The following is a 26,006-nucleotide window of genomic DNA, read 5'->3' on the forward strand; positions in this document are numbered from 1 at the left end:
CACTTCCCACAGCAGCTGCTCCACTCACCGACTCCTCATGTCTGACTTGCCATCTGAAGCAGCCTTCTTTCTTAACCGCTTGCTTTCACTGGAACAATGAATTCCTCAGAGATCAAGAGAAAAACACAAGTAGCTGTGAAATGCTACCACAAAGTAAAGAAACAAATCAGCTTCTGACTTTGGCATTTGGAGGTAGCAAGTGATTGGTGAAGTGAAACTCAGGAGAATGTGAAGATAGGAGCCCAGAAGAGAAAACAGGAGATAGCATGTGGAGTGGGGGGGACCTCTAGTGAAGGGGAGATGGGGGGCAGTCAGGAGGTTTTTGTTTAAGACAGGGGAGAGGTACAACTTTGTATTTTTCTGTGAATAAAATCAAAAACTAAAAAAAAAAAAAAAATACTTTATTATGGCAGGAACCAGACAGCATATTATTTTAATAACCATTGTGTGTGTGTGTGTGTGTGTGTGTGTGTATACAGAGATGGCTAGGCATATTACAAGATATAGCCTTTATTTCAAAACACAAGACTACCACTGGATAAATGCACCATATTAAGGACCACCAGAAGCCCTAATGGTCGAGAGAGACATCCTCAGGGACTAGAACCCCACCATCTGTGAGTCAGTTCCCTTCAGTTGCGATTTGAGACTCACGTGTGCCAGGTGTTGAGCTGGCCAGTCATCAAGCCTGCAGAAGTAGCAGGGAACCCACTGCTGCAGTCATTTGCAGCATCACGCAGACATGCGCATTAGGTCTTCTCGACACTAGATGGGAAAGATCCAGAGGAGACCAGTGAGCTTGCCCTGAGTTTCAGAACAGGGTAGGTAGGATAAAGAGAAGAGAAACTGGGCTCAAAGGAGAATGAAGCCACAGAGCACAGCCCAAGGGTTGAGTTTGAAGTTAAAGAAACATTAATGCCAGCCCAGTGCCCACTACTGGCCATGTAAACCTGAACACGTGTGGCCCCCCCATCTCCTCTCTAACAAAGACAGAATATGACCTGCTACATGGACTGACCATGAGAGCTAGAAATACAATCCACGCTCTCTTAGCTTGTTACCGATAGGAACAATGGTTCCAGCTCAACACACAAGCCCACAGGTGCTTCCTCCAGGCCACTAGTCCACGGTCCTTTCTGAAGCTAGAGCCACATTTCAGGGGTGCTGGAGAGTGGCTCCAAATTTCCGCAGGGCGATAGCATCACTGGACCTGGGTTTCGGGTGTTGGCTGACTGCAGGAGGATGACTTAGAGAGCTGCACAGAGCTGGACCGAAAAGTACACATGGATTCTCTCCCCAGCAACAGTCGTTACTCTCCACAGACATGCTATTTTTTTTTAATTTTTTTTTTATTATGTATACAATATTCTGTCTGTGTGTATGCCTGATGGCCAGAAGAGGGAACCAGACCCCGTTACAGATGGTTGTGAGCCACCATGTGGTTGCTGGGAATTGAACTCAGAACCTTTGGAAGAGTAGGCAATGCTCTTAACCTCTGAGCCATCTCTCCAGCCCCAGACATGCTATTTTTAAAAGAGGCCATAACATCCTGTTTACTGAGTGCTATCACAGGTAAAAGAATGCTGCATAACTGGCAGGAATAGGAACAATCGCATCCATCTTTCTGGAACCAGACCACAATAATATTAAAAAGAGGTAAGACCTTGAGATTTCCAAGTTCATTTCCAGACCTAGTCAGATTGTAGATTTATAATGTTTAATATCAAACAGACCCTAAAGCATAGAAGTTCATCTTACTCTGTAAATTAAAAGTTCTTAGCAGGAGGTCTACCCATGAATGGACTTCAAACAGCCCCAAAAATCAGAAACAAAACCATAATCATGCTTTTCCCCTTTTGGAGAGTGACCATGTAGCTTTCATTAAATGCTCAAAGAGGTCTAAGATTCAACCCCCAAATTAAAATTTACTGTGTGTGTGTGTGTGTGTGTGTGTAAAAGATTGACCTTGTATTGAAATTTTTGTCTGTTTTAGTTTACTTTGCTGTTTGTTTTTGTCTATTGTTGCTGCTGTTTTTGTTGTTTTGGGGGGATCTGTTTGTTTGTTTGGTTGGTTGGTTGGTTGGTTTTTTGAGACAGTGTTTCTCTGTGTAGCCCTGGCTGTCATGGAATGTTGTTCTTACCATAGCATCTCACCGTGTATCCCAGGCTATCCTTGAACTTATGATCCTCTTTCCCCAGCTTCCTAGATGCTACAATTACAGGCAGGTGCCACCTGCCCTCACACATAGAATTTTTACCAAACCCGATCTCAGACATTGTTCCTGAGCCTGCGGTGCTTGGATATGCGGTAGGCATTTTAGACCTACGTCCCAGGCTGAGCTCCAGGGCTTCTCCCAGAACACCTGCCCCATCTCTTAGAACAAACTGTGCAGACTCCTTGCGGGGGTGGGGGTGGGGTCCTCTTTTTTTCTCATGCTCTGCATCTAACCCTTCTGGGCAGAGTCTACAAGGAGGCCAGCATTCACTCGCCGCTTCCACCCTGATAAAAGTCTCCGTCACTGCTTCCCAGGACACGGAGGGTCCTGGCCAGCCTTGCTGTCTACCTTGCCCCTGTCTAGACTGTGACTGAAGCACTGCCTGCTCAGAGCCCTCCAGCAGCTTCCCATCTCTGTGTGCTCAACCACTCAGCCAACCGTGACCTCCACATAACCTCAGACCTCGTCGTCCCCCCTCTGCTCCATCTCCACCGTAACCTTTGTGGCTTCCCGAGGCCTTGGCACATTCGGTGTCCTCTGACTGGAAGGACGGCTCTCCTGACGGTTCACGTGGCCTGCACTCTCCTCTGCTGCCAAAATTTGCTCAGATAACGCTTCTTGAGCCATTTTTTTAGAACTGTAACCTTTTCCCCAGGATAGCCTCTCCCCGCCCCCACCCCCGTGTCTCTCTCCTGCACTGACCAAGGATCTATATTACACTCATTGTTTGCTCACTGCCCCACCATTATAACGTGGGCCTGGGGACTTCGGAGGGCCCTGTGGTTTCCCTTCTCATGACCTGTAGAGACCCTGTCACAGTCTCAGCACAATGCAGTCATACTGGCTGGATGAGGTTCACTCCAAGACTGGTCATCGCTATTACCACCCCATGCTTCTGTCTGCTGTAACTTTTTGTGTCTCATTTCTACAATGATACGGGGTTACCGTCGTGTATTCTGCATCTTTTCTAGCTTACTTTTTACTTAAAATGGTAACTGACAAGATGATAATTGTAGACCTCTGTGGCTTCCAAGCTCCCCATAGTGACCTGGAATCTGCTTATAACAACTACTAGGCAACCGCAAGGTTACTTCTGTCCACGTCCTACAGGTTCTTCAAATTCCACACTATCCTGAGTTGCTGTGGAGATTCCTTTAGGTTTGCTATGAATTGATCATTATAATTAGATATCACAATACCTATAGATTCCAACACTTCATTCTTTGACTGGTAAGGCTGCTCTAACTAATAATAACTTCATTCTTTGGTATATGGTCATAGCCCTATGCTGGAAATATGAGACTTTTAATAATAATCGACATTTGCTAACTTATCTCTTTTATACATTCGGGCTTATTTTCTATGACTTTTTGGCATCTTGAGATAGGGTCTTGCCATGTAGCCTAGACTCGCCTCAGCGCCCCAAGGACTGGGACTGAGTCATGTACCAGTACACTCCTTTGTAGAGTTTTATTCCAGCATGAACGATGTGGGCCTAGCACACAAAACCCGGCCTTGTTCACTGAAACTCTTTGAAACAACAGTAAAAAGCCACCATCCAAGGCCTTGGTAATGCCAATTCATGTGGCAAGGCTACTTTTTCAAGTACACTAGTTTCTGATGTTGCTGTATTTCTTTACACTGTTGCAGGCTTTACAAGACGAACTGGAAACCCGCTCTAATCAGGTGCGGAGTGCAGAGAAGAAGCTACAGCACAAAGAGCTGGAGGCACAGGAGCAGGTACGTCCTCTCTGGTTGGTTTCTTCTGTCCTCCAGCCCAGCGGCTGCTTCACTGTGTCAGCTAGGATCCGCTTGTTTTGAGAACAGAGTGCCCCACGGGGCCATCAGAAACAAGGACGAGCATTGCCACACAGAAGAGGCGGTCTAGAGATAGTGAAGGCCCGGGAGCTGCCTCTCTGACATTCTGGTGGCTCTACCCCCTTTGGTGGCTTCATTCTCAAAGCAATTCCAGGATGGCTACAGCACTGCCACATATCCCATCCACATCTGTGCTCTCTGGAGGCTGAGGGTAGTGGGTTTCCAGCCTCTCCTGAGAATGGGGAGCTCTAGACTCACTCCTCTGCCTGCTGATGGTGGGGCTGCTCAAGAAATGGGGGAAAACAAAGAATCAGAGAAATAGATGTTGGGTAGATAGCCGACAGTGTCTCCTACGCCATCATTTAAAAATAAGTGCACATATATTCTGACTGTATAAAGCCCCATAAAATCAATGGACATTATTTAGTTGAAAGGCATAAATCCTGTTTTCTTTTGAGTTTTAATGTTCTCTTTCTTTCTATTCTTTTAATAAAATAAGCTCACTATGACAATAGCTAATAACCTATTTTATTTCAAATGCCAGACTTATTTTTACTCAACTCTTAGTTTTCATGAATTACAACAAGTGGAAATTTTGACACTTTAAAACCGTTAGCAGTGGACCAACAGAGACCAACGAGTGTTAATGAAATCCTGGGTGACCATTGTTCTCAGCCACCACCTCCTCAGGGTCACAGTACACTAGGCACAAGCCACTAGGAGTGTCCCCAGATACGGGTACCTCAGCTGGGTCAGTGAACCTCAGCACAGGGTCTCAGGACGGGTCACTTGACTTTTGAAAAACGTAAGCATTCAGGTCTGGTCACAGAGGCTCTGTGCACCTCTGGAGATATTGACAGAGGGCCTCACGGCAGGCGTGGGACAAAATGGTGCTGAGTTCTCACAGTTGCTGCACTGTGCAGTTGTCAAATGCGTCCGCATGTTAACAGACTCGCTAACCAAAGGGTTTTAATGAGGTCAGTTTATCAGCGTTTCCTCTTAGGGATCAGGTTCTTAGTGTCAAACCAAGGGCTTCGTCCTGGCACTAAGTTCCAGATTGTCTCCTTTTTCCCTGAAAGTTTTGTGGCTGTGTGATTTGCATTCACATGTGCGATACATTCTGAGTTAATTTTATTTAAACATATGAACTTAAAAAGTTAAAACTTACTTGACTCCCTATAACTGCTATCCACGCCATGGTATGCTCCCTGTAGAATCTATTTCACATAGATAACTCTGCTTTCACAAATACATGTATGTTGTGTATTACGTAGTGTCTGTGTCATAGAGTTGAAAACAGTAGAAATACTCTGATTTTTAAAAAAAAAAAAAAAGGCACCTGTACTTTCCAAATGTCTGCAAGGGAACAGACATTGTACAGAAGTATTTAGTCCTCTCTGTGATCATCAAAGTCAGCATGGCCATCTTTGTTTTCCAGATGGTCACTTAGGACCACACCTAACAGAGCTGTGTCAAACACAAGTCATCTATCTGGATTCTCGACCTGGTTCCTCTGTGACAACCTCAAAGTTCATGTCTAGTTAGTGTAAGATAGGAAAAAGCAAACTGGTGCCAGGTTCAAATCTCAGGCTTACAAAGGATGACAAGAAAGTAACCCTGGAGCTCTGAGTGCCTGGACAGCTAGTCCCACTGACCTTCCCAGGCAGAGAAAGGCTTAGGGCAAAGGGAATGAGCACAGGGCAGGTTTGGCCACAGCAGAAAACGCGTCCTTAGGTGGGAGTGTGGTGGCGTGCAGGCCCAAGCAGCATGAGTGTAATTATCACGGAAGGTCACCTGAGCACCATCCCCTGTCCAGGACATGTGTAACCAAAAGAATTTAAAACCAAGCTTTTCAAAAGCAGAACACTCCCTGGGGCTCCCTGGAGGGCTGCAGCTTCTCCGTTTTGTGGTAAAATGTGACTTAAGGTAAAACTTTGTTGACACCACTTAAATTCATGGCAAAACTTCACACAGAAAATTCCATAATATGTGGAGAGTTGGGAAATCAAGAAATCCCAAATGAACAATAGGGAAGGATTCAGGAACTACTTTCAGCCTTTTTTGTTGCTGACTTCTTTTTGATCATCAAAGTTGCTTTCATGTTTGCAGTGACAATAGCTCTTTAGAATACTTCTTACACTAATTCCTGATATCTTCTACTAGGCTACAGTTTACCAAAGAAACATTAGGAAATACCCGTGGATGAAGCTGAATGTGTCTTAGTCATTGCCACCGTGAGCTGTTAGGTATTTTGCACAAGATCCTAGGATGTAGCTAGAACAGAAAGGTCGGTTGTTTCCACAGGAACAAGCAGCAAGGAATCTGTACTTAATAAATTAATAATATTCACCTATAACTTAATTTAACCTTTTATCTAAATGTGACTTGTGTTTCCCCTTTCATTTTGTTTTGTTTTTGTTTGTTTTGAGACAGGGTTTCTCTGTCTATCTTTGAGGCCTGTCCTGGAACTCACTCTGTAGACCAGGCTGGCCTCCAACTCAGAGATCCACCTGCCTCTGCCTCCTGAGTGCTGGGATTACAGGTGTGCGCCACTGCCACCCAGTTCCCCCTTTCATTTTATGACCCCAAGAGAAATAGTCAAAAAGGATTAGGACTGCTGTGGTGAAGGTTTCTTAGGGCCTCCGCTTGTGCTGGACTTGGGCTCTAAAACGCTGATAGCCTTGTACTATGACTTTCCTTTCGAGCGCTCATCAAAGCGTCTCCAGTAGCCGTAGCTAGCCTCACATCGCCAAGCCGCACGACTAAAGTGAATGCAAAACAGCTACTTAGAACTCTCTTCTCTTCCCTGTCAACTAAATATTATTATCCTGATACTAGCTGCATAAAAAGCCCCCCCCCCCAAAAAAACAAATTGAAACTGGCAGAATTACAGAAGACAATTTCCTAGGCTGCTTTTTATAACTTACTTGCTTAAAAAAATGTTTAAACTGTCTCTGGTTTTCATTTAAGAAAAATTCCTGTGTTTTGATTTTACAAAAACAAAAAATGAATGAGGCATTTTAAAAGTTATGCTTTTAATTAAAAACAAAAGGCTCCTTCTCATCAGGTCTTGATGGGTGGCATCCTTTCTGCCCACTCGCCTCGGTACTATCAGCTCCACTGTCTCCATTGGCAGATCACCAAGCCAGGCAGAGCCGCAGAGAACACATCTCCACCACTGGCCCTTATGTGCAGATTCAGAGAACTGAAATGAGAAAATAACTAGTTTCCTAAATTAATCTTACTAAAACATGATTCTTCCTGTAATCCCCAAATAGTAATAAGCATAATCACCATTATATTGATCCACATCGGAGTTAATGTATTTCCTATTCCAGATAAGATCTGGGTAAGAAACTCAAAACTGCAGGAAAGGGTGAGGGCTCAGAGCTCTGACCAGACTTCCTCCTTGTGCACAGAAACAGCCCTCCAGAAAGTCTAAGTCACCTCTGATGTAGGGCCCGAAAGTAGCTGACCCAGGCTAGGATGGGGCTGGGTATGCTCTGCTCCCTCCCCACACGTTAATTTCCATCTTGGTAACGGGGCATAAAATAGACAGATGCTGTCTGTCACCTGAGTTCAGGTGCAGAAGAGAATATTAGGGCTAAAACTTGATGTGGGAGTGATTTCTTTCTAATCTGTTGCTTTCATTGGTTAATTAATAAAGAAACTGCCTTGGCCCATTTGATAGGCCAACCCTTAGGTGGGCAGAGTAGACAGAACAGAATGCTGGGAGAAAGAAGCCGAGTCAGGCAGTCGCCATGATTCTTCCACCCGACACAGACACAGGTTAGGATCTTACCGGTAAGCTACCACCTTGTCGTGGTACACAGATTATTAGAAATGGGTTAATCTAGATTTGAGAGCTAGCCAATAAGAGGCTAGGACTAATGGGCCAAGCAGTGTTTAAAAGAATACAGTTTCCATGTAATTATTTCAGGGCATAAGCTAGCCAGGCGGCCAAGAGCTGGGGCGGCAGGGAAGCGGCCTGCCGCTCCACACTACAAAAACTAAAATTCACCTTTGGGATCAAATGCTTTGTAATTCACAAGGAGAATAGATGATTTATCTGGCAAATTATAGAGTAGAGAAAAGAAAGTGAAAAAGAAATAACTTGAACTTTTACTTGGTATCTTTTTAAATATTTTTATTATTATTTATTTATATGTAGATGTGTGTGTGTCTGTGTTTGTGCTTGAATCTGATGTTAGAATCATTCATTCCCTGGAGCTGGAGTTACAAGCACTTGTAAGCTACCTGATGTGGGTGCTGGGAATTGAACTCAGGTCCTCTGCAAGAACAATATGCGTTCTTAACCACTGAGCCATTGCTCCAGCCCCATACTTGATATATTTCATGCTGTATGAATCATATTTTGATAACAATGTCACTAAACAGAGCCAGGTTCTGGCCTATACAGTGTGGGAGGTAAATCACATGCACAAAGCCCCCTGTTCGGACTGGTGATCTAAAAGTTAAACACATGGTTGACTTTCATAAGGATTTAACTGATTTTGCTGGTGGCTGAGGAAAGATTTTATTAAGTCTGGTGGACTCTATTGATATATTGACTTTCTTCTTTTTTCATATTTTCATTTTTCAATTTGAGAAATTTTCAATTTCTCAGAAAAATTATGTTAAATAAGTAATTTTTTTAAAACCAACACTTCAGACACTTCGTAATAACTTACAGTGCTGATCATTTCGTGAAGTAGGTACTTTTTTTTTCTACTAATTGTTTTATATTTTCTCCCCACCTGGTGCTGAGAATAGAGCCTAAAACCTCCTACGTGCTAGGCAAGTAATCTACCAAGCCTATCCAAGCTTCACTTTAGTCCTCTTGGGCTCTCTGTGCAAGACAATGATGGCTATGAGAAGATACCAAGATAAACGGTTGTAGATCCTGCTGTCAAGGGTTTTTCAGGCTCACAGCACCATGAAGCCAGCCAGGTGCTGATGTAGACTGCAGCAGGGAGAGAGAGCCGGCCTTCCTTCTGCTGGTCTCGGAGACGCAGTCTAAGTCACGGAAAGAACAAGAGCCTTGATGCTCCCTCACATCTTCCTGGTTTGAGGAGATAAGGGTGGGGGTTCAGTCAGAAGGTTGTGTTCCCTGTGCCCTATGTGGGGTTGGCCATGTTGACAGGGAGTCATTACAAGAGCTTAGGTGCCCAGGTAAAGCAGCTCCTTCCATGGCTAGTTAGGGAAGAGCTGCCACTTCTACTTCCGGCAACCTACACCACCACCTCAGGCTACCCTGGGGACCACTCCAGCTTTCTGGCCAGGGGTTTTTGTAGCCCACTGCTTTAGCTCCTAATAGTGTGTGATGTGTCCTAGTCTAGATTGTAGAGGCACAGGTAGCCCATAGTTGTCTTAAAATATATCATTTCTGAAAGTCACTCGCCCTACCCACTTCAGTCACAGCTTTGTAGCCCCAACTTCATGACTAAGACCTAAACACGTCAGTTAATTTAAGAGAAAATCTAGTGACCAGTCTCCGTGGTCACTGTGTGCTTAGGTCTGAGGCTGTCGCGGAGACCCCATCAAGACCCAAGGAGAGGAAACTGAGGAGGTTTCCCGGGAGTCATCCAGCGTCGTGGTTCTAAATCCACCCTTGTTACTACTAGTCATATGATCTAATCATGTGATCTTGGTAAACTGAGTAAGACCTTCTTCCCACGGGGCTCTTTGGAACATGAAAACAAGACAGTGTATGTAGAAATACTTTAAACACTATGAAACATGTGACTGTGGTGTGTGTAATTAGGTATTCATTGTGGGGAAGGGGCTCTGAGCTGGGCATTAAATGAGCCGTGGAAAGGTATATTCCAGTAGGGACAGCATCAGGGAGCTGCGAAGCAAAGCTGCCCTGAAGGTCAGGGGAGGTTAAGCAGTGGCGTGGCCAGAGGCAACATTAGCAAAGAGGAAAATAAGACCAGAAAGTTGGTCTCATTCATTTTGTCCATTAAAAAAAAGAAAAGAAATATTGCTTTGTTACTGAGTATCCGTTTGCTCTTTACTAAGCACGGATGAGGGAATGTGTCAGGGCAATGGGTGGTCAGTCTCAGGTGCAGGGCTTGGGAGTTAGAGTCTTTGTCAGAATGTTGTCAGCAACCAGAAACTTCTTTCAGATAGGGAGTGCTACATGGTCTAGTTTATCCTTGCTAAGAGGAGTCGGTAACAGTAGATAAGAGACCTATTCAGAACATCGAAATAAAACTTGAATTTGATATTGTCAAAGAGAATAGAAGGGTACATAGATTTACTCACAAGGAAAATTTCACAAAACATAGATGTGCAAGCAAGAATAAGAAAGGAATGTATCAAAACTGGCAGAATTTTTCAAATGAGAAGATGATGCACAGTAGACATTACTACAGTGTTTTCTTAGATGGGGCATATGAGATGTTTAGAAGTGACGCTCCCATGGAAACACGGAGCTGAAGATCTGAATGACCAGCTCTGGAAAGAGTCCTCAGGCTGTGAACACCCACTCAGAGGGGCTACAGCAGAAGCCCACAGCAAAAAGATGGGCAACAAGAGGCCATGAATGGCATGGTCAGGGCCAACTCAGGGAACCCAAAAAGTAGAGGCAGATACGAAGGAATCAAATGGGTATAGAAAGGTAAGAGCAGAGCCAGGAGAACTGAATGCTGTAGGAGCAGGAGAATGCCCCCTAGCAGTCTGTGCCCTATGAGATAAGGACCCCCACCTTCAGGACACCTGTGAGCCGTGTGAGTCTCTCTGGGAAGGCTTGGCTGTCTCAGTCCCATATGGAACCTCCCCCTTCCCTGTGTTTTGTGACACTTCCTGTGATCTCCATTGAAGGCTTTCCCACCCAACTGCCCTGGTTACTGACTGCTCTGAGGGTAGGACTGGAACTGTGTTAGGTCTGTATATAGGTGCTTAGCCCTGCCCCCTCCACCCCGCTCTTTGCTATGCTCAGAGAGTATAGAGGGAGAAATGAAGAGGGAGAAGTGACAGGGCAGAGAGAGAGGCTAGGGAAGAGAGAGCAGGGAGGAAGGTTGGCAGCATCAGCATCACACGCTACAGGGAGTCTAAGGTTGAAGATTTGCTCAGAAGCCACTGAACTTGGCTCATGGATACAGGCCTTTGGGGATAACCTCCTAAACGTAGTCTAAGTGACTTTCTAGTAGTATATTTGTCTATCTAAACTTTTATGAAAATAATACTCCAGCTATTCATCTGAGGTGGGCATTTCATTTGACAAGATCATTCATGGCTTCTCACATCCTTAGCAGCCCTTAGCTATTCCCCAGACATTATAGCACCTAAAGCACTGGGACCCAGGGAAAACTAAGACAAAGAGGGGTGCCAGCACCTGCTCCACACAACCCTTCTTTCTGCTCACTTCTAAAGTCGGGCAGATTTCCCGTCTGAGTTTCTCTTAAAAGATCTTCTCAGAGCCAGGCAGTGGTGGTGCATGCTTTTAATCCCAGCAATTGGGAGGCAGAGACAGGCAGATCTCTGTGAGTTCGAGGGCAGCCCTAGTTTACAAAAGCTAGATCGAGGACAAGCACCAAAGCTACGCAGAGAAACCCTGTATCAAAAAAAAAAAAAAAAAAAAAAAAAAAAAAAAAAAAAAAAACAACCTTCCTAGGGACCAATGAGTCAACAAGCAAAGCAGTTGGTGGTCCACCCTGATGGCCTGAGCTTACAACAGAAGCAGAGAAGTGGCTTCAAAAAGTTGTCCTCTGATTTACAACACACACACATCTCATGGCAGACCCATACACACATCATACATGCACAATAATAGGGAATCTTTTTTTTAGTGCCCTGAGAAGGCCAGAGTGGAAGGATATCCAGATAGTTCTCTCTTGTCTCCACAGATAGAATGAGCACTCTACCTCTTCCCTCCTAGCCCTGGAGACCAAGAAAGTTTGGAGCCTTTAGTGTTAAGCGGCATGACAGTCCCTCACAGTGCCTCATGCCCTTCATATTGTTGCACCCCTCAACTGCCAGCGTCTGTTTTTCCAAAGAGTCTGCTGCCTCCCACAGTGCTCAGTGATCTGCCAGGGAGTAACATGGATAGAGTGGACCCCAAATCGATGCATTCAAAGCTTGTATTTTATAGCATTGCTTCAGGTTGAACCACCTGAGTCATCACAAGGGCAGCCAGCAAATCCATGGGGTCCTGGGCAGCCTTGAAGAACACGATGCTGAGAAGACAGAAAATCGATTCAGCAATAATCGTGACAATTGTTAAAAGGAAGAATTGGTTCTACAGATTTTCAAGCCTTTAATTTCCCCATTTTCCATAATGGATTTTAAGACTTCCCTGCCCAGGCTGCTGTGGGCTAACCCATCTGCAGTGAACTCTATTTGAAAGTACTAACAACTCGAAACTGTGCTTTCTCCCAGAGCACATTATGAAAACAGGAATAATAATTGCAACAGAAATATAATTCAAAGACTTTTATTGACTTTTCATGTTTAATGGTTATTATTCTAGCTTGTTTCAAACAATTTTAATAACCACAGTTTATTTACAAAATTCAGACTGATTCTTCTGTTCCCGTGCCAACAAAACACATTTGTTCCCAGACAGCTGGCATGATGCATCATCCTAAGGCTGGAGTTGTTACGAAGGACAGAAATGCATTTCGTTTCGGCCACCTCTTCTTCTCAATGAGCTTGTCTGCGTGTGTCTGTTTTGTGAAACAAACACTTGAACTCTGTGTCAGGGACAATATATTTTATTGCAATACACATCGCAGCATGTCCGTTATAAAGCAGTTAGCGGGGTGACACTAGAAGCGAGGCAAGTCAAGCACTTGTCCTAAGCCCCTCACTAAAAGGTTCACAACATCACAGCACTGTCGGGGCAAACTGCGAGCTCTCTCTGGTGTGAATTTACTCTGTGTTTCGTCCTTGCTCTCTTCAGAGTCTCTTTGTTCTGAACGTCACTGGACTTACTGTGCTGGGGAGGAGAGAGGAGGCAGGATCCCCAGTGTGCCTGCTGCACGGTTTTAATCCTGTGCTTTGCTGACATATCAGATGCAAATATCAGCCAGGCACCCACCGCACCATTGCAGCTGTCTGTCCAGAGAGCATTTTCTGCATTGCTAAGTGGCTCTCTGTCCTTGCGGCAAACACTGAGTGATGATGATTAGAGCAAGCCCAGGATATATGGGCTCCCACACAGTACTGGAAGCCAGGCTGTGCCTGCCTAGGCTGGGACTCATCTTATGTGCCTCTGACGAAGTAATTAATAACATTTTCTTACTTCTTTCAGTTAATTTTTAAAGACAGTTTGGATCTAATTTTAGAACTTTTAAGATATCTTTTTTTTTTAATCCTCAAATGATTTACTTCAAACCAATAAATCATGGAGGCTTTAAAAACTAGACAGACACAAAAACCAAGTTGCTTCTTTACCACCTTTTAAAATCAGTGGGTGAAACTTGCGCAGCATTAACCTTGGTGATGGAATGGGCCTCCCAGGAGAGGAAAAGGAGCCTGTGTCCCTGAGCAGTGTCCTATGAGGCTCACTTTCCTGGCAGCCGCTAAGCACTGAATTCCTGGAATCGAGTGAACAGCTGGAAGGAGGGAGTGAAGGGAGAGATAGACACAGAGTCTGTAGAGGAGGTAGGAGAGGTGGGGGAAGCAGTGCGGTGGCAAGAAAGAGTCTAATGACGACTTACCGCGCTTGACACGTCCCAAAGAGACCCCAGCATTCAAAAATGCCACTGGCTACCTCTAGTTTCCTTTTCACTTTGGTCCAGCCGAAAAGATCTCCTTTTCCTGTTGAAAAAAAAAAATCAGAAAGGGTTGGGTGTGGTGGTGCACACCTTTAATCTCAGCATTCAGGAGGCAGAGGCTGGCAGAACTCTATGAGTTCTGATCACGCAGCAAGTTCCAGGCCAGACATAATGAGATCCTGCCTCAAAATAATCAAGAAGGACGAAAGGGAGAATGGAGAGAAGACTCAGGGGTAAGAGCTATGCTACTCCTTTGTTTATTAATATTTATTGTTTGGGATGGGAGTGGAAAGTGTGTCTGAGTGTCCATAAAAGTCAGAAAAGAATATTGGATGGATCTCCTGGAATGGAGCTACGTAAGTTGTGAGCTGCCATGTGGGTGCTAGGAACTGAACCTGAGTCCTCTGGAAGAACAGCCAGTGCTCTTAACCACTGAGCTATCTCTCCAGCCCCAGCATATACTACTATTACAGAGGACATACACCCATGTCTGGTGGTTCACAGCCACCTATAACTCCAGCTCTAGGGGAAATCTAACACCTCTGGCCTACAAGGACACCTGCACTTTACATGTGCATACCGCTTTATACATACACGCATGTGCACACACACACACACACTTGTAGACAGAGACTGCTCATTCGTTTCCCAGCCTCCCAGACCTTAATAATCACACAGAAACTATATTAATTACAACACTATTTGGCCTATAGCTTAGGCGTCTTCCTAGCTAGCTCTTATATCTTAAATTAACCCATTTCTATTAATATGTATATCACCATGAGGCTGTGGCCTGCCGGTAAGGTTCTAACGTCTGTCTCTTTCAGCAGTTACATAGGGTCTCCTTGACTCTACCTACTGTTTTTCTTTATCTTTGTTTGGTTTTCCCTCCTAGTTCTATTCTGCCCTGCCATAGGCCAAAGCAAGTTCTTTATTAACCAATAGTAATAAAACATATTCACAGCATACAAAGGGGAATCCGACATCACACACACACTTAGTTAAAAATAAAACAATATCTGTTTTAAAATCAGAATAATTGTAAGTAAGAAAAAATTATTACAAATATTCAAACTCAAAAGATAACACTGAATTAAATGGGAAAAAAACAGAGCTAGTAAACTGGGTGGTGGTGGCGTACACTTTTAATCCCAACATTAGGGAGGCAGAGGCAGGCTGATCTCTAAATTCAAGGCCAGCCAGGTTTGCAGAGCTGGACAGCCAGGACTGTTACACAAAGAAACCCTGTCTTGAAAAGCAAACAAACAACAGCAACAACAACAACAAAAGCTAGTAAAGAATACAACATAGTAGACATAATTAAAATGCTAGGAGTGGGCCTGTTTTGAATGAGGTAGCCTAGTACTTAGCTTTCTACATACAGACCTGGCAAGGACACTTGGTTATCCTGTAAGGGTCCTGTTGTCATGATACAGGAAAACAGGTAGTTAAGGTCTGTGCACACTTGTGGCACATGAAGGGGCAAGGAGCTCTGCAGGGACAGAGGACGTTCTCCAGGTCCTGATGATGAAGAGAAAGAAGACATCTTCAGCCTCTTGGTACTGACCTGTCAAAGCTGACAGTGGGAAAGGCACAGAGGCTGAAGCTCTGCCCTTGAGCTTCACAGTCCTGAAGAAGGGAAAACAGAAGTGGGAAAACTAATCTGAAGGATGGCCGACGCTCCCTTGAGGGCCTAAGATTTCCAGGTTCTGTGTGATTTGATAAGTAAAACAGGCAACTCTGGGCATGGAACTCTTGCCTTGGAAACTGAAGGAGAGCTGAGAGTGAACTACAAACCTACCAAACTTCACCAAAGCTCACCAGGCGCCTGCTCTGTGACTGACGTGTACTGCTGAGCCTTGTCTTTGCGACGTTCACTTTCATGTGAGGCTCCTCTCAGCCTTTTGCATTTCTATATAAACCTGAGACTTGAGGGCTGGAGAGGTGCCTCCATCAGTTGTTTGCTGTCCAAGCATGCGTGCACATCCCCAGCATCCACATGTAGTGCCATGCGCTACAATGCATATCTTTAGTTACAGCACCTGGAGGCTGAGACCTGGGTTCAGTCCCCAGAATCACATGGAGGCTCATGACTATAATTCTGGTGCCCAAGTATCCAGTGCTCTCTTCCTGCCTTCAGGGGCACACACATGGCACTCAGGCATACATGCAAGGCAAAATACTCATATACAAAAAATAACAAAATAAAATAATTTTTAGATGTATTTGGTAGAGAGCAGCTTAGAAAGTAGTTCAGAAATAAAACCCCTGCCTAACTATGCACAAGGCCTAGGTTCATCTAACGGTTCCAAAAAAAAAAAAAAAAAAATTAATAGAATTCAGGTGAACCCTTCTAGAATTGTAAAATTTTTAAAAAATTATAAATATTTGGAATGACTGTACTATTAATGTGTGTGCATGCACCTGAGCATGAGCCTATACACATGTGTTATATATGCTTGTGTTGTGGGAGGAAACCTAACTCTGTTCTCTGTATCTGTATTTATTCTGAATATTTTCTCATTGTCTAGCTTCTAGTTCATTAATTTTCTCCTTAACTGTATCTAATCTTCTATTAGGCCAGTCTTAAATATTGATTATATTTTTCAGTTAGAATTTCTGCTTAGTTCTTTTAATTATTTTTATTGTGTACCAAAGTTCACAATCGTTTTCTTAATTTTGTTGCACATATATCTCAATTCTTTTAAAACCTATGTGTGATAGCCATAATCTAAAGCAAGTGTGTTTGGGACTTTGAGTACTTTTCTTTCTTTTGAACTGGCTCTGCTGAGTGTAGACACTTCGTAGGGAATGTTCTAGAAATGACGTCAGTTCCAGGATGATGTGAATGTCTTCCAGACAGAATGTACATTTGTAGTCAGGTAGTAGCATTTGCAGCCTGGACTAATTTCTGCTGATTTTCAGGGACTGAGATGATCTAAGACCAGACTTCATCGCTGGCAAGAGATGGTCCATTTCCAAGCCTGTCACGCCTCCTCACAGAATGTAACCTGTTTGGCGTGTGCCCAAAGCATGGGGTTTACCAGACACTCCCCCTTAGAAAGTCCCAGACTGCAATTCCTTGTGTGCGAGACTGTTAAACCATCTGTTCAGCTTCTCATCAACTGCTCTAGACATTGGCAGAGTCCACCACATTCTTTGCTCCCAAATGTCAGCCCTGCCTTCTATCGTGCCCTCAGCCCTGCCTTCTACCTTGCCCTCAGCCCTGATCCTCTATGTCCAGTCAGTCCTCTGGCGCTCTGGCACATCTGCTGCTGGGAGTGAGGGTCCAGCACCTGCTTCTCTGTGAGCCACTGTGCCCCTTTATTGTTCTGATTTGAACGATAGTGTTTTTAAGATGTCTTCTGTATATTACAGATTTGTTAGTTAAGCAAATTGCAAATACTCCTACTTGCTTTTCTTTTAAATTTTTTTATTCAATATTTTAGAGTTTTGGGATTATTATGTGCCTGGGAGGTTTGTTTGGTTTGGGGTTGAGACTGAACCTAGTCTTTATGCATGTTCAGCAAACATGCTTCCACTGAGCTGTATTCCCACCTCCCTCCTTTTGTCTGAGAAGGGTCTTGCTAAATTGACCTGGCTAGCCTAAAACTGATTCTGTAACCTAAGCAGGCCTTGAGTTTGCTGTCGTCCTGCCTCACCCTCGTGAGCCCTGAGTAACTGGGGTTGTGACACAAGACTCACAACTGTCTTTTTCTAGATGATTTACAAATTTACCTGAGAAAGCCATCCCGATCCAGGCTATGGAGTACAGAGTTCTGTTCTGTTCCATTAATCATATATCCTGTGAGATAAGGGTTTGAATAGACCCAATGACTTCCAATGGAGAGCTATAATCTAATCTCTGGACTCCACGGGTATGACCTAAGGGGGGGGGGTGCTTAATGGGTGTAGTCAAGATAGCCTTTAAAAGAGATTATCCCAGATTATCCAAGCGGTATGCCCAATCCAAACACAAGACTACTCTGGGCAGAGAGAGAACTTCCTTCGTCAGAAGCAGAAGAGCGGGGCAGGGGAAGGGCCATGGATAGAGGCAGGGTGGGGCAGGGGAAGGGCCATGGCTAGAGACAGAACGGGGGCAGGGGAAGGGCCATGGCTAAAGGTAGAGCTGGGCAGTGGGAAGGGTCAGAGTGTCAAAAGAAGACCCAAACACACGGTTGCACTTTAAAGACCGAGGGGACAGCCTGATGAGCAATGATTGTAGCAAAACATAGCTTGAGCTGACAGCCAGCAAGGAGATGTAGCTGTAAGAAATTGAATTTGCCCAAAAACCTGTATGAGCATTGGAAAGAGTTCTCTCCAAAGGCTCCAGATAAGACCTTGGGCAGGATGCCACCTCACTTTTTGTCCTGGGAAACCCATAGCAGAGACACCAACTGATCCCCTTAGACGCCTGACCTTAGAACTATAAGATAACAAATTCATGTCATTTTAAGCAGATGACTTTGTTATAGTTCAGGTCATTTGTTATAAGAATGATAGAAAACTAATGTAAGAATGTTACTTTATTATTTTTCCTTCAAAATAGATAGTAATTGCTGGGCAGTGGTGGCACATGCCTTTAATCCCATGCAGAGGCAAGTGGATCTCTGAGTTCAAGGCCAGCCTGTTCTACAGAGTGAGTTCCAGGACAGCCAGGGCTACACAGAGAAACCCTGTCTTGGAAAAAAAATAATTACTATCGTTTTTGACTGAAACATACTTCCCATGTTTAAGAAAAAAGCCACCTTTGCCAAAATCAAGTTTTCCATATAGATGTGAATCTGTTTGGAACTATTTTCTCCTTTCTTCCTTGTGTAGCCAGTTATGTATATACATAATCCATAACAGATCCCAGTGATGTATTACAAGTGCTGAAGAATGCTGCCTGCGTTCCAGTCCCGGCTCTGCCATTCCCACTTAACTATACAATTTCCAGTGAATTGGTTTCCATGTTGCTTCCAATTCCCTATTCTGAAAGGGTTAATACCTTCCTCATAAAGTTGCCTTGTGGGCCAAATCAGTTACTGCAGATCTGTTACTGGGGTTAGGAGAGTCCTGATTGGCTCCAGCCCTCACCTGTGGAGCAGGCCCCTCCCATCCCAGGGGTCCATCGTATCCTGAGCCTGGAGATTTTTCTCTTTAGAATCCCACCTACTGGCTGGCTGGGATCTCACTGAATGTATGGATTATTTTAGGGTAACTGGCAATGCTGAGTCTTCATGTCACACACACCACAGCTCTGTGTTTTTGAGCTACTCTTCCATCTGCTTCCGGCCAGCTGACCTGTTCCTCCATGTGGGTGGGGGGCCTAAGTCGATTCCGGCCTTATTATGTGTTTTTTTTCTTTTGTGGATTTCCCCTGTATTTTCTGCATGGTTACTGCTTATGTGTGTGGAAAGTATTCAGAGTTTTGTAATGTATGTATTACAGAGATAGAGAAATGGGGGCAGACAAACAGACCTATGTTACAAGCAGAACCAGTCTGATATTAGGTCTAATGAGTTTTCACTCTGTCTCCTGGGTTTCTTAAGAAAACAGTTACATTGTTCCTAGAGATAAGGCTTTGTCTTCTTTGCCTTTTTCATCCTAGTTTGTGTTGTTGTGCAGCCTAGGCCTGTAGTGAGCGTGGCATCAAGTTTATCTTTCATTGGAATAGTTTCCTTCCTGAGGGTTTCTCCTTTTTAAAAAATATTTATTTGTTTATTATGTATACAATATTCTTTCTATGTGTATGCCTGTAGGCCAGAAGAGGGCACCAGACCTCATTACAGATGGTTGTGAGCCACCATGTGGTTGCCGGGAATTGAACTCAGGACTTTTAGAAGAGCAGGCAATGCTCTTAACTGCTGAGCCATCTCTCCGGCCCCCGGGTTTCTCCTTTTTAAAAGATTTTATTTATTAGGGCTGGAGAGATGGCTCGATGGCTCAAAGTACTTGCTGCTCTTCCTGAAGACCCACATAAAATTCTCAGCCCACATGGTGGTTCACGACCTTCTCTAACAGCAGTTCCACAGAATCCAGCACCTGCGTCTGGCCTCCATGGATACTATACATACAGTACACAGATATACATGCAAGTAAAGCATCCATACACAGAAAATAAAAATTAAGATTTTATTTCTTTCTATTTGTGTGTGCGTATGTCAGTGTTTTTGCCTGCATGTATGTCTATACACTACATTTGTGCAGTGTCCCTGGGGGTCAGAAGAGGGCATTGGATCCCCTGGAACTGGAGTTGCAGCCAGTTGTGAGCCACTACGTGAGTGCTAGGAAACAAACCCTGGTGGATGGGAAGAACAGCACATGCTGTTAATTACTGAGTCCCCTTCCTATGGGTTTCAAATAGCTCTGGTTTGGGGATTTAAAAACATCATCTTTGTTATAACTGTTTGTAAGCATATTTTCTCATTTCCACTAAAGTAAGACTTCTTTTGGTACAGAGAATATATTATAATAAAAATAAACATATTCACATATATATTGGGTCTACGAGTATATCATAAATATGTTGGCCTCACTGTCAACTTTAGCCATATAAGAGATGAACAGAGGGGCTGGAGAGATGGCTCAGTGGTTAAGAGCATTGCCTGCTCTTCCAAAGGTCCTGAGTTCAATTCCCGGCAACCACATGGTGGCTCACAACCATCTGTAATGATGTCTGACACCCTCTTCTGGCCTGCAGACATACACACAGACAGAATATTGTATACATAATAAGTAACTAAATAAATAAATAAATATTTAAAAAAAAAAGAGAGATGAACAGATCAACCCCACTGATGCAGGGAGCTCCTACCAACTAGCTAAAGACACAGAAAGCCATGGCATATACAAGACAGAGACATCATTTCCTTGAGTTATCCTTTGACATCGTGATTTTTTTGGTCCCTTCTTCTTATGCCCATCATGGAGTCTCATAGATACTGAGCAAAATTCTGTCTCCAAAGTGTGAGAGTCTCCCTACTTGGGAGCCAAGAAGCATCCTTCCTCACTGCATAACCATATACCTGCCCATCTTCCCTTCAGGAGCTGTTGGACTATAGCACCGGGGGCTTGTTTGTCTGTGTTAGGGTTTCTCTTGCTGTGATTAAACAAATGACCAAAGCCAACTGGGCAGAAAAGGTTTCATCGCATCGCTTGTAGCTGTTGATCACTGAGGGAAAGCAGGCCAGGAATTCAAGTCGAGAAGTGAAGGCAGAAACTGATGCAGAGGCCATGGAGGAATGTTTTTCACTGCCGTGCTCCCATGACTTGCTCAGTCTGCTTTCTTATAGCATCCAGAATCACCCAGGAGTGGCCTTCCCCCATACGCCAACCGAGTTGGGGGCATTTTCTCAATTGAGATTCCCTCTTCCAAAATGACTCTAGCATGTGTCATGTTGACATGAAACTAGCCAGCACATTGTCTGTGTGCCACCAGTGGGCTGACCTTTAGATTCCTAGCTCATGACTCCTGGTCTCCCTTTTGCCACCTAGATTCAGTATTTCCCCTTCCGACCAGCTGCACACTGCTTCGGACCCCCTCTCCTCAGTCAGCAGAGTGTATGGAAGCAGTTCCCTTTAGAGCTGGTAGGCATTTCTTTATACATGGGATCGTTGTTTGCTTCTTTATAACAGAACTTTATTTCTTTCGAGGGTGCCACCGTGAGTTAATGTCCCAAGCAGTTGTATTGAATATAATCTCTGTCCCCCCCACAGCTTCCACAGCAGCACACCACGTCCCGGGAGCCTGCTGCTCTGCACGTCCCACGAAGTGCTCACCTGTTCTGCTAGTGAGCACACGAATCTTCACTCCCTGAGTGACCAGACTTGGCCGACAATCAGATTTTTAATTCTGAAGTAGGCTTACTGAATTTTCATTAGTATTTAAAGTATTTAAAGATCTGAACTGACTTTTCAATGAAGCTTGCTAGAAAATGACTGTTAAAGACGTAAGAATTGTGATGGCTACATATTTTTGTCTTTTTTTTTTTTTTTTTTTTTTTTTTTTTTTTTTGGTACTAGAGAGCAAACCCAGGCACTCTAGCATACTTCAATCCCTCTTAACACTGAATCCAGCCTTTTGGTGGTCAATTCTTACCACTTCTTCCCAGCCATGACATTTAGGAATGTCTGCAATGGGGAGAGAAGGTGAGGTCAGGTTGAAGCTTGACGAACACATCAAGTGTTATGAACTTGGCATTTTTTGGAATTCTGTTTTTAAATGGGTGACGCACCATGATAAAACCATTTACAGTTATGTAGAAGATCCTGCCACAAATAGAAAAGCGCCTGGGAATTGCAGTTAGGAGGAATTTTTAAAATTACAACCATTACAAAACAGACAGAAAGTAGCAAGACACGGTGGTGAGTTGCGATCTTGCCTGTTAGAAAGCACTTACCAATGTCAGCCCTGCCACCACTAGAGTTTAGTGAAAATACATCTTGAATGGACAGAATGCAGAAGGTTTGGGATCCTCTTCTAAGCATCAATAAGCTTCAGAGGACATACACCTCAACTGGTGGGAAAAACCAGGGAAACCCCTCACAAACATCTACTGAATGCCTACTATGTGCTAGACACCATTAACCTGTTACAGACATTTCCTGAATGCCTACTATGTGCCAGACACCATTAACCTGTTACAAACATTTCCTGAATGCCTACTATGTGCCAGACACCATTAACCTGTTACAAATATTTCCTGAATGCCTACTATGTGCCAGACACCATTAACCTGTTACAAATATCTATGGATGCGGGCCATGTGCCAGCCACCATTAACTTGTTCTAGAAGATGAGTGGGAGAGTCTTCTCCTAAAGGGCATCAGAGTGACATGGAAGAGATTCTTCTAAGGCAGGACACCCTCCTGCCTACTTCTTTATTACTGCAGTCTTTGCCTTCTCCCCTGGTCTCTGCTCCCTGCTTTTTCCAGCTGCTTATCCTCTCTGCCTTGGTGATGTCATCTATCTTGGACAATTTAACATTGTTTGAATCATGTTATCCTCCTTAACCTCAGCTCTCATTCACTGTGATGATTGACATCCCTATTCCCAAGCCAGACAGGCCTCTTTCCTCTTCCCATGCCTTTCACTGACACCAGCATTACTAGTACTCAGGCTGGTACTTTAGATTTAGGTTTAATCCCTTCCCACAACATCTAGGTTCCCAGGAAGTAGGCCCGTGTGTAGAGGCTTGGTGTCATGATACCGTTTTTAAAAGGACAAGAGACTAGTCAGTAGTGTGGGCAATAGTAATAAAGTTAGTCTTAGCCCGTCGTGTGATTTCAAGGAAGACAGATGGAAGGGCCGTCTGCCTTTCTCCCAAAATGTTTGCCTTGACTCCTGCTGAAAACTGGAATTATAGGGCATACTATTAATATCAGAGACCAGAACTTTTATTTTTCAATTGGGTTTTCTATCACAATTTACCCCTTGAAATGTTTAAGCATCAGACCTTCCCTGAAGAGTTTGCTAGGAGAAAATGGATTGGAAATGTAAGAATCTTGGGTATCAGAACAGGTTAGAGAAGAGGCCCAGATCCTGCAAGGCTAAGCCCTCAGGGCCCAAGAACAACATCACTTGACAGTTGGCACAGTGCTGACCTAGCAGAAAGAACCCGTTCAAACTGTTGTTGTCTGAAAGGATGGCATAAACTCTTACAGGGACTCAGTAACGATGAGCCAAGAGAATAAAAACCCTCCGTATTGTTCCAGACACAGGAACGGACGCTCCTCCAGTTTCACCCAGGGCAGGTGGGGAAATGAACCTGTGTTGCCAAAGGGGTCTCTACTCTCTCCAATAGGTAATCCCAGGAATGTCGATTCTAAAGGGCTCCATGGAGTCAGGTAGCGTTAGAGTGTTTTCTGTCTTACTCTGTACTTGTGGTTATGAATTATATAAACAGCTAGGACTATAGAGCTTTCCCAGGTGCAGGATATCAAATTGTCAAAAGAAAAGTGCTGAAGTCCAAGCCCCTATGGTAATAAGGTCCCCCGGATGGGTAGACAGTCCTGGGCTTAGCTCTGAAGGCTCGCTACCATGTTGTTGGGAGGAGCATACTTAAGGTACCTGGGACTTAGTCAAAGGACAAGGCATAGGTGTTCCCAGGGAATGACTTGTTGACAAACTAAACACAAAATACAAGGCAAAAGGTGGCCTTTTCACTGATGTTGGTTTGTTTGCATGCGGTACATTCCTCAGAATGCACGTGGAGCGAGCCGCAGGCTGGCCCCACTCTGCCAGGCAATGAAGCTTTGCTCTTGCACCCCCAGCTGAACTGCCAGACTCCTGTGTGATACCACATGTCTGTGTATTTTGTTCTTCTGGGTTCTGGAAGTTCAAGTTTATCCTTTGTATACAAACCTTATGCTCTGATCTTAATCTGTCTCCATTTTTAGCTAACTAAATGTGAGAAATTTAAAATATGCTCGAACCTGAAACTGTTGACCACCGAAAATGTCACTGTTACTTTTTACCCTCTCGGGGATTCCTCTCAATAAACACACACGTGTGTGCATTTGTGAGAGGAGTGTGTTTAAAGCTTTGACGTAATAAATTATAGATGTACAAGTAAAAGGAACATAAGATGTTCCCTTCTAGGACACCAGAAAGGATGCATAGCAGTGACCATCCCTGTAACGGACACCAGCTCAGAAAGAGCCATTTTCTTCCTTCATCCATTCATTGCCCATTGCTATTGCTCTCAGTAATTCATCTGGCTTCTCTTTGGCTCCCTGGACATTTTCCCAAGCTTGTTCAGTCATTAGCCTTCTGGACTTCTGAGTTTAAGTACTGTCAGATCAGATTTAAATCACGTGTTAAGGCTTGGTGGGTCCATCATTGTCCTCAATTTAAGAAGCATTATAGAGGTCACGACATTGCTACAAAGAGGGTGGCATTAATCCTTACCCTTATAAAAGGGAGAGCCATGGTGTGTATTACACCAAAGGAACCAGCCCCACCAGCATGGAGCCCGGGGCCAGCAACATGTTCTTTCCCTATCCTCACTCCCAGCCTTCCTGGGATGGGGCGTAGAGAAGCAGATGTAAACTATTTCTCAAATCCTCCTCTGACTTAGCATTAAATTTCCCTTAGACCAGATGCCAGTGTTTAAATAATATCCTGAAGGATCCAAGGAGAAGAATTAGTCATCATGTTTCATTCATATAAAAACTGAAGTAAAGAGGAGAAAAGTACAAAGAAGCCAGAGTATCTTGCGTGTGCCTTGCCAGACTACCATGATTTAAAAAGAATGTTGTCTCGGTTACAAAAGCTCAAAGTTCAGTGCACCTCTCTTTAATTATGAATTGACATCCCCATCATTTATTAGTGCTTTTTAGGAAAAACAAAAGCAAACTATTAGCATTTCTTTTGCAAAGCAGTTTGGTTTTGTTTTCGGGAGATTGAGCAACTCTTGCTTTAAAGTGGCTCGGCCTTTAATCACTTCCATTTGCTGATTTTATTGATTTATACCTTATTCCCACAATTAATGCTTTGATGGCTCGCATCGGTTAAGACACATAGCAAATAGCTAAACCGAGCCTCATCTTTGCATCAACTTATTTTCTGTGGTGTTCCCTGGTGCTTCCAGAAGCTTCACAAAATGTAGACATGACTGGGCCCTAAATGAGTCATTAGCAGACCAATTGTTAGCAGTATTAGCTTGCCAGATATATAGGTGTCCTGCAAGATACTATGCGTGCACTTAAACCAGAGGCAGTAGATGTCCCCTGCGGGAGAAAAGAGCCATTAGCTTAAGTAGCCTGGCTTTTCTGGTGAATACCCAGAGTTGGAATTGGACCAGAAGACTTTAGTGTGCACAGCCTAGATGAAGGCAACCAGAGTCCTTAGGAGGAAACCTAGTTCGTTAGTTCCAACCCCTGAGAGGCCTTGAGTGGCAGAGATGAACCATGAGAGGGCAGAGCAGCTGAAGATGCGGATATTGGTTCGGAGGCCCAGCCATTAGGGTATGGAGAATTACACTGAGAGGTTCTCATTACCTCACTGAAGGGCTGGTTGGGTCAGCCCACAGGGTGCGAAGTCTAGGCCCTCACAGAGAACCTCAGCCCCAGTCAGACGGTTCACTAGAAATAACTGCTTGAGATTAGAACTGTTTAAACAATAAGGAGAAAAGTTTGACTCATGTAACTGTGGAGTTCAGTTGGCTTCAGGGGATGCCTGAGGCAGTAGTTCAAATCCTGTGACTAAGAGCCACTTTTTCTTCATTCCTCAGCTTTATGGCCTTTTTCTCTTCTTTCTTTCTCT

General features: G+C 44.1%; 1 protein-coding gene across 2 annotated transcripts in view; it reads left to right on the forward strand.

The window, feature by feature from the left end:
• Cep112 (centrosomal protein 112) overlaps window positions 1-26,006 on the forward strand; it is a 448,529-nt gene that overhangs the window by 340,878 nt on the left and 81,645 nt on the right. For both annotated transcript variants that reach the window (XM_057774090.1, XM_057774091.1), the window contains one exon: window positions 3,867-3,956. In XM_057774090.1, the coding sequence (XP_057630073.1) occupies window positions 3,867-3,956 (90 nt within the window). The remainder of the gene's footprint in view (window positions 1-3,866; window positions 3,957-26,006) is intronic.

Source organism: Chionomys nivalis, chromosome 7 (assembly GCF_950005125.1).
Source record: "Chionomys nivalis chromosome 7, mChiNiv1.1, whole genome shotgun sequence".
Lineage (NCBI taxonomy): Eukaryota > Metazoa > Chordata > Mammalia > Rodentia > Cricetidae > Chionomys > Chionomys nivalis.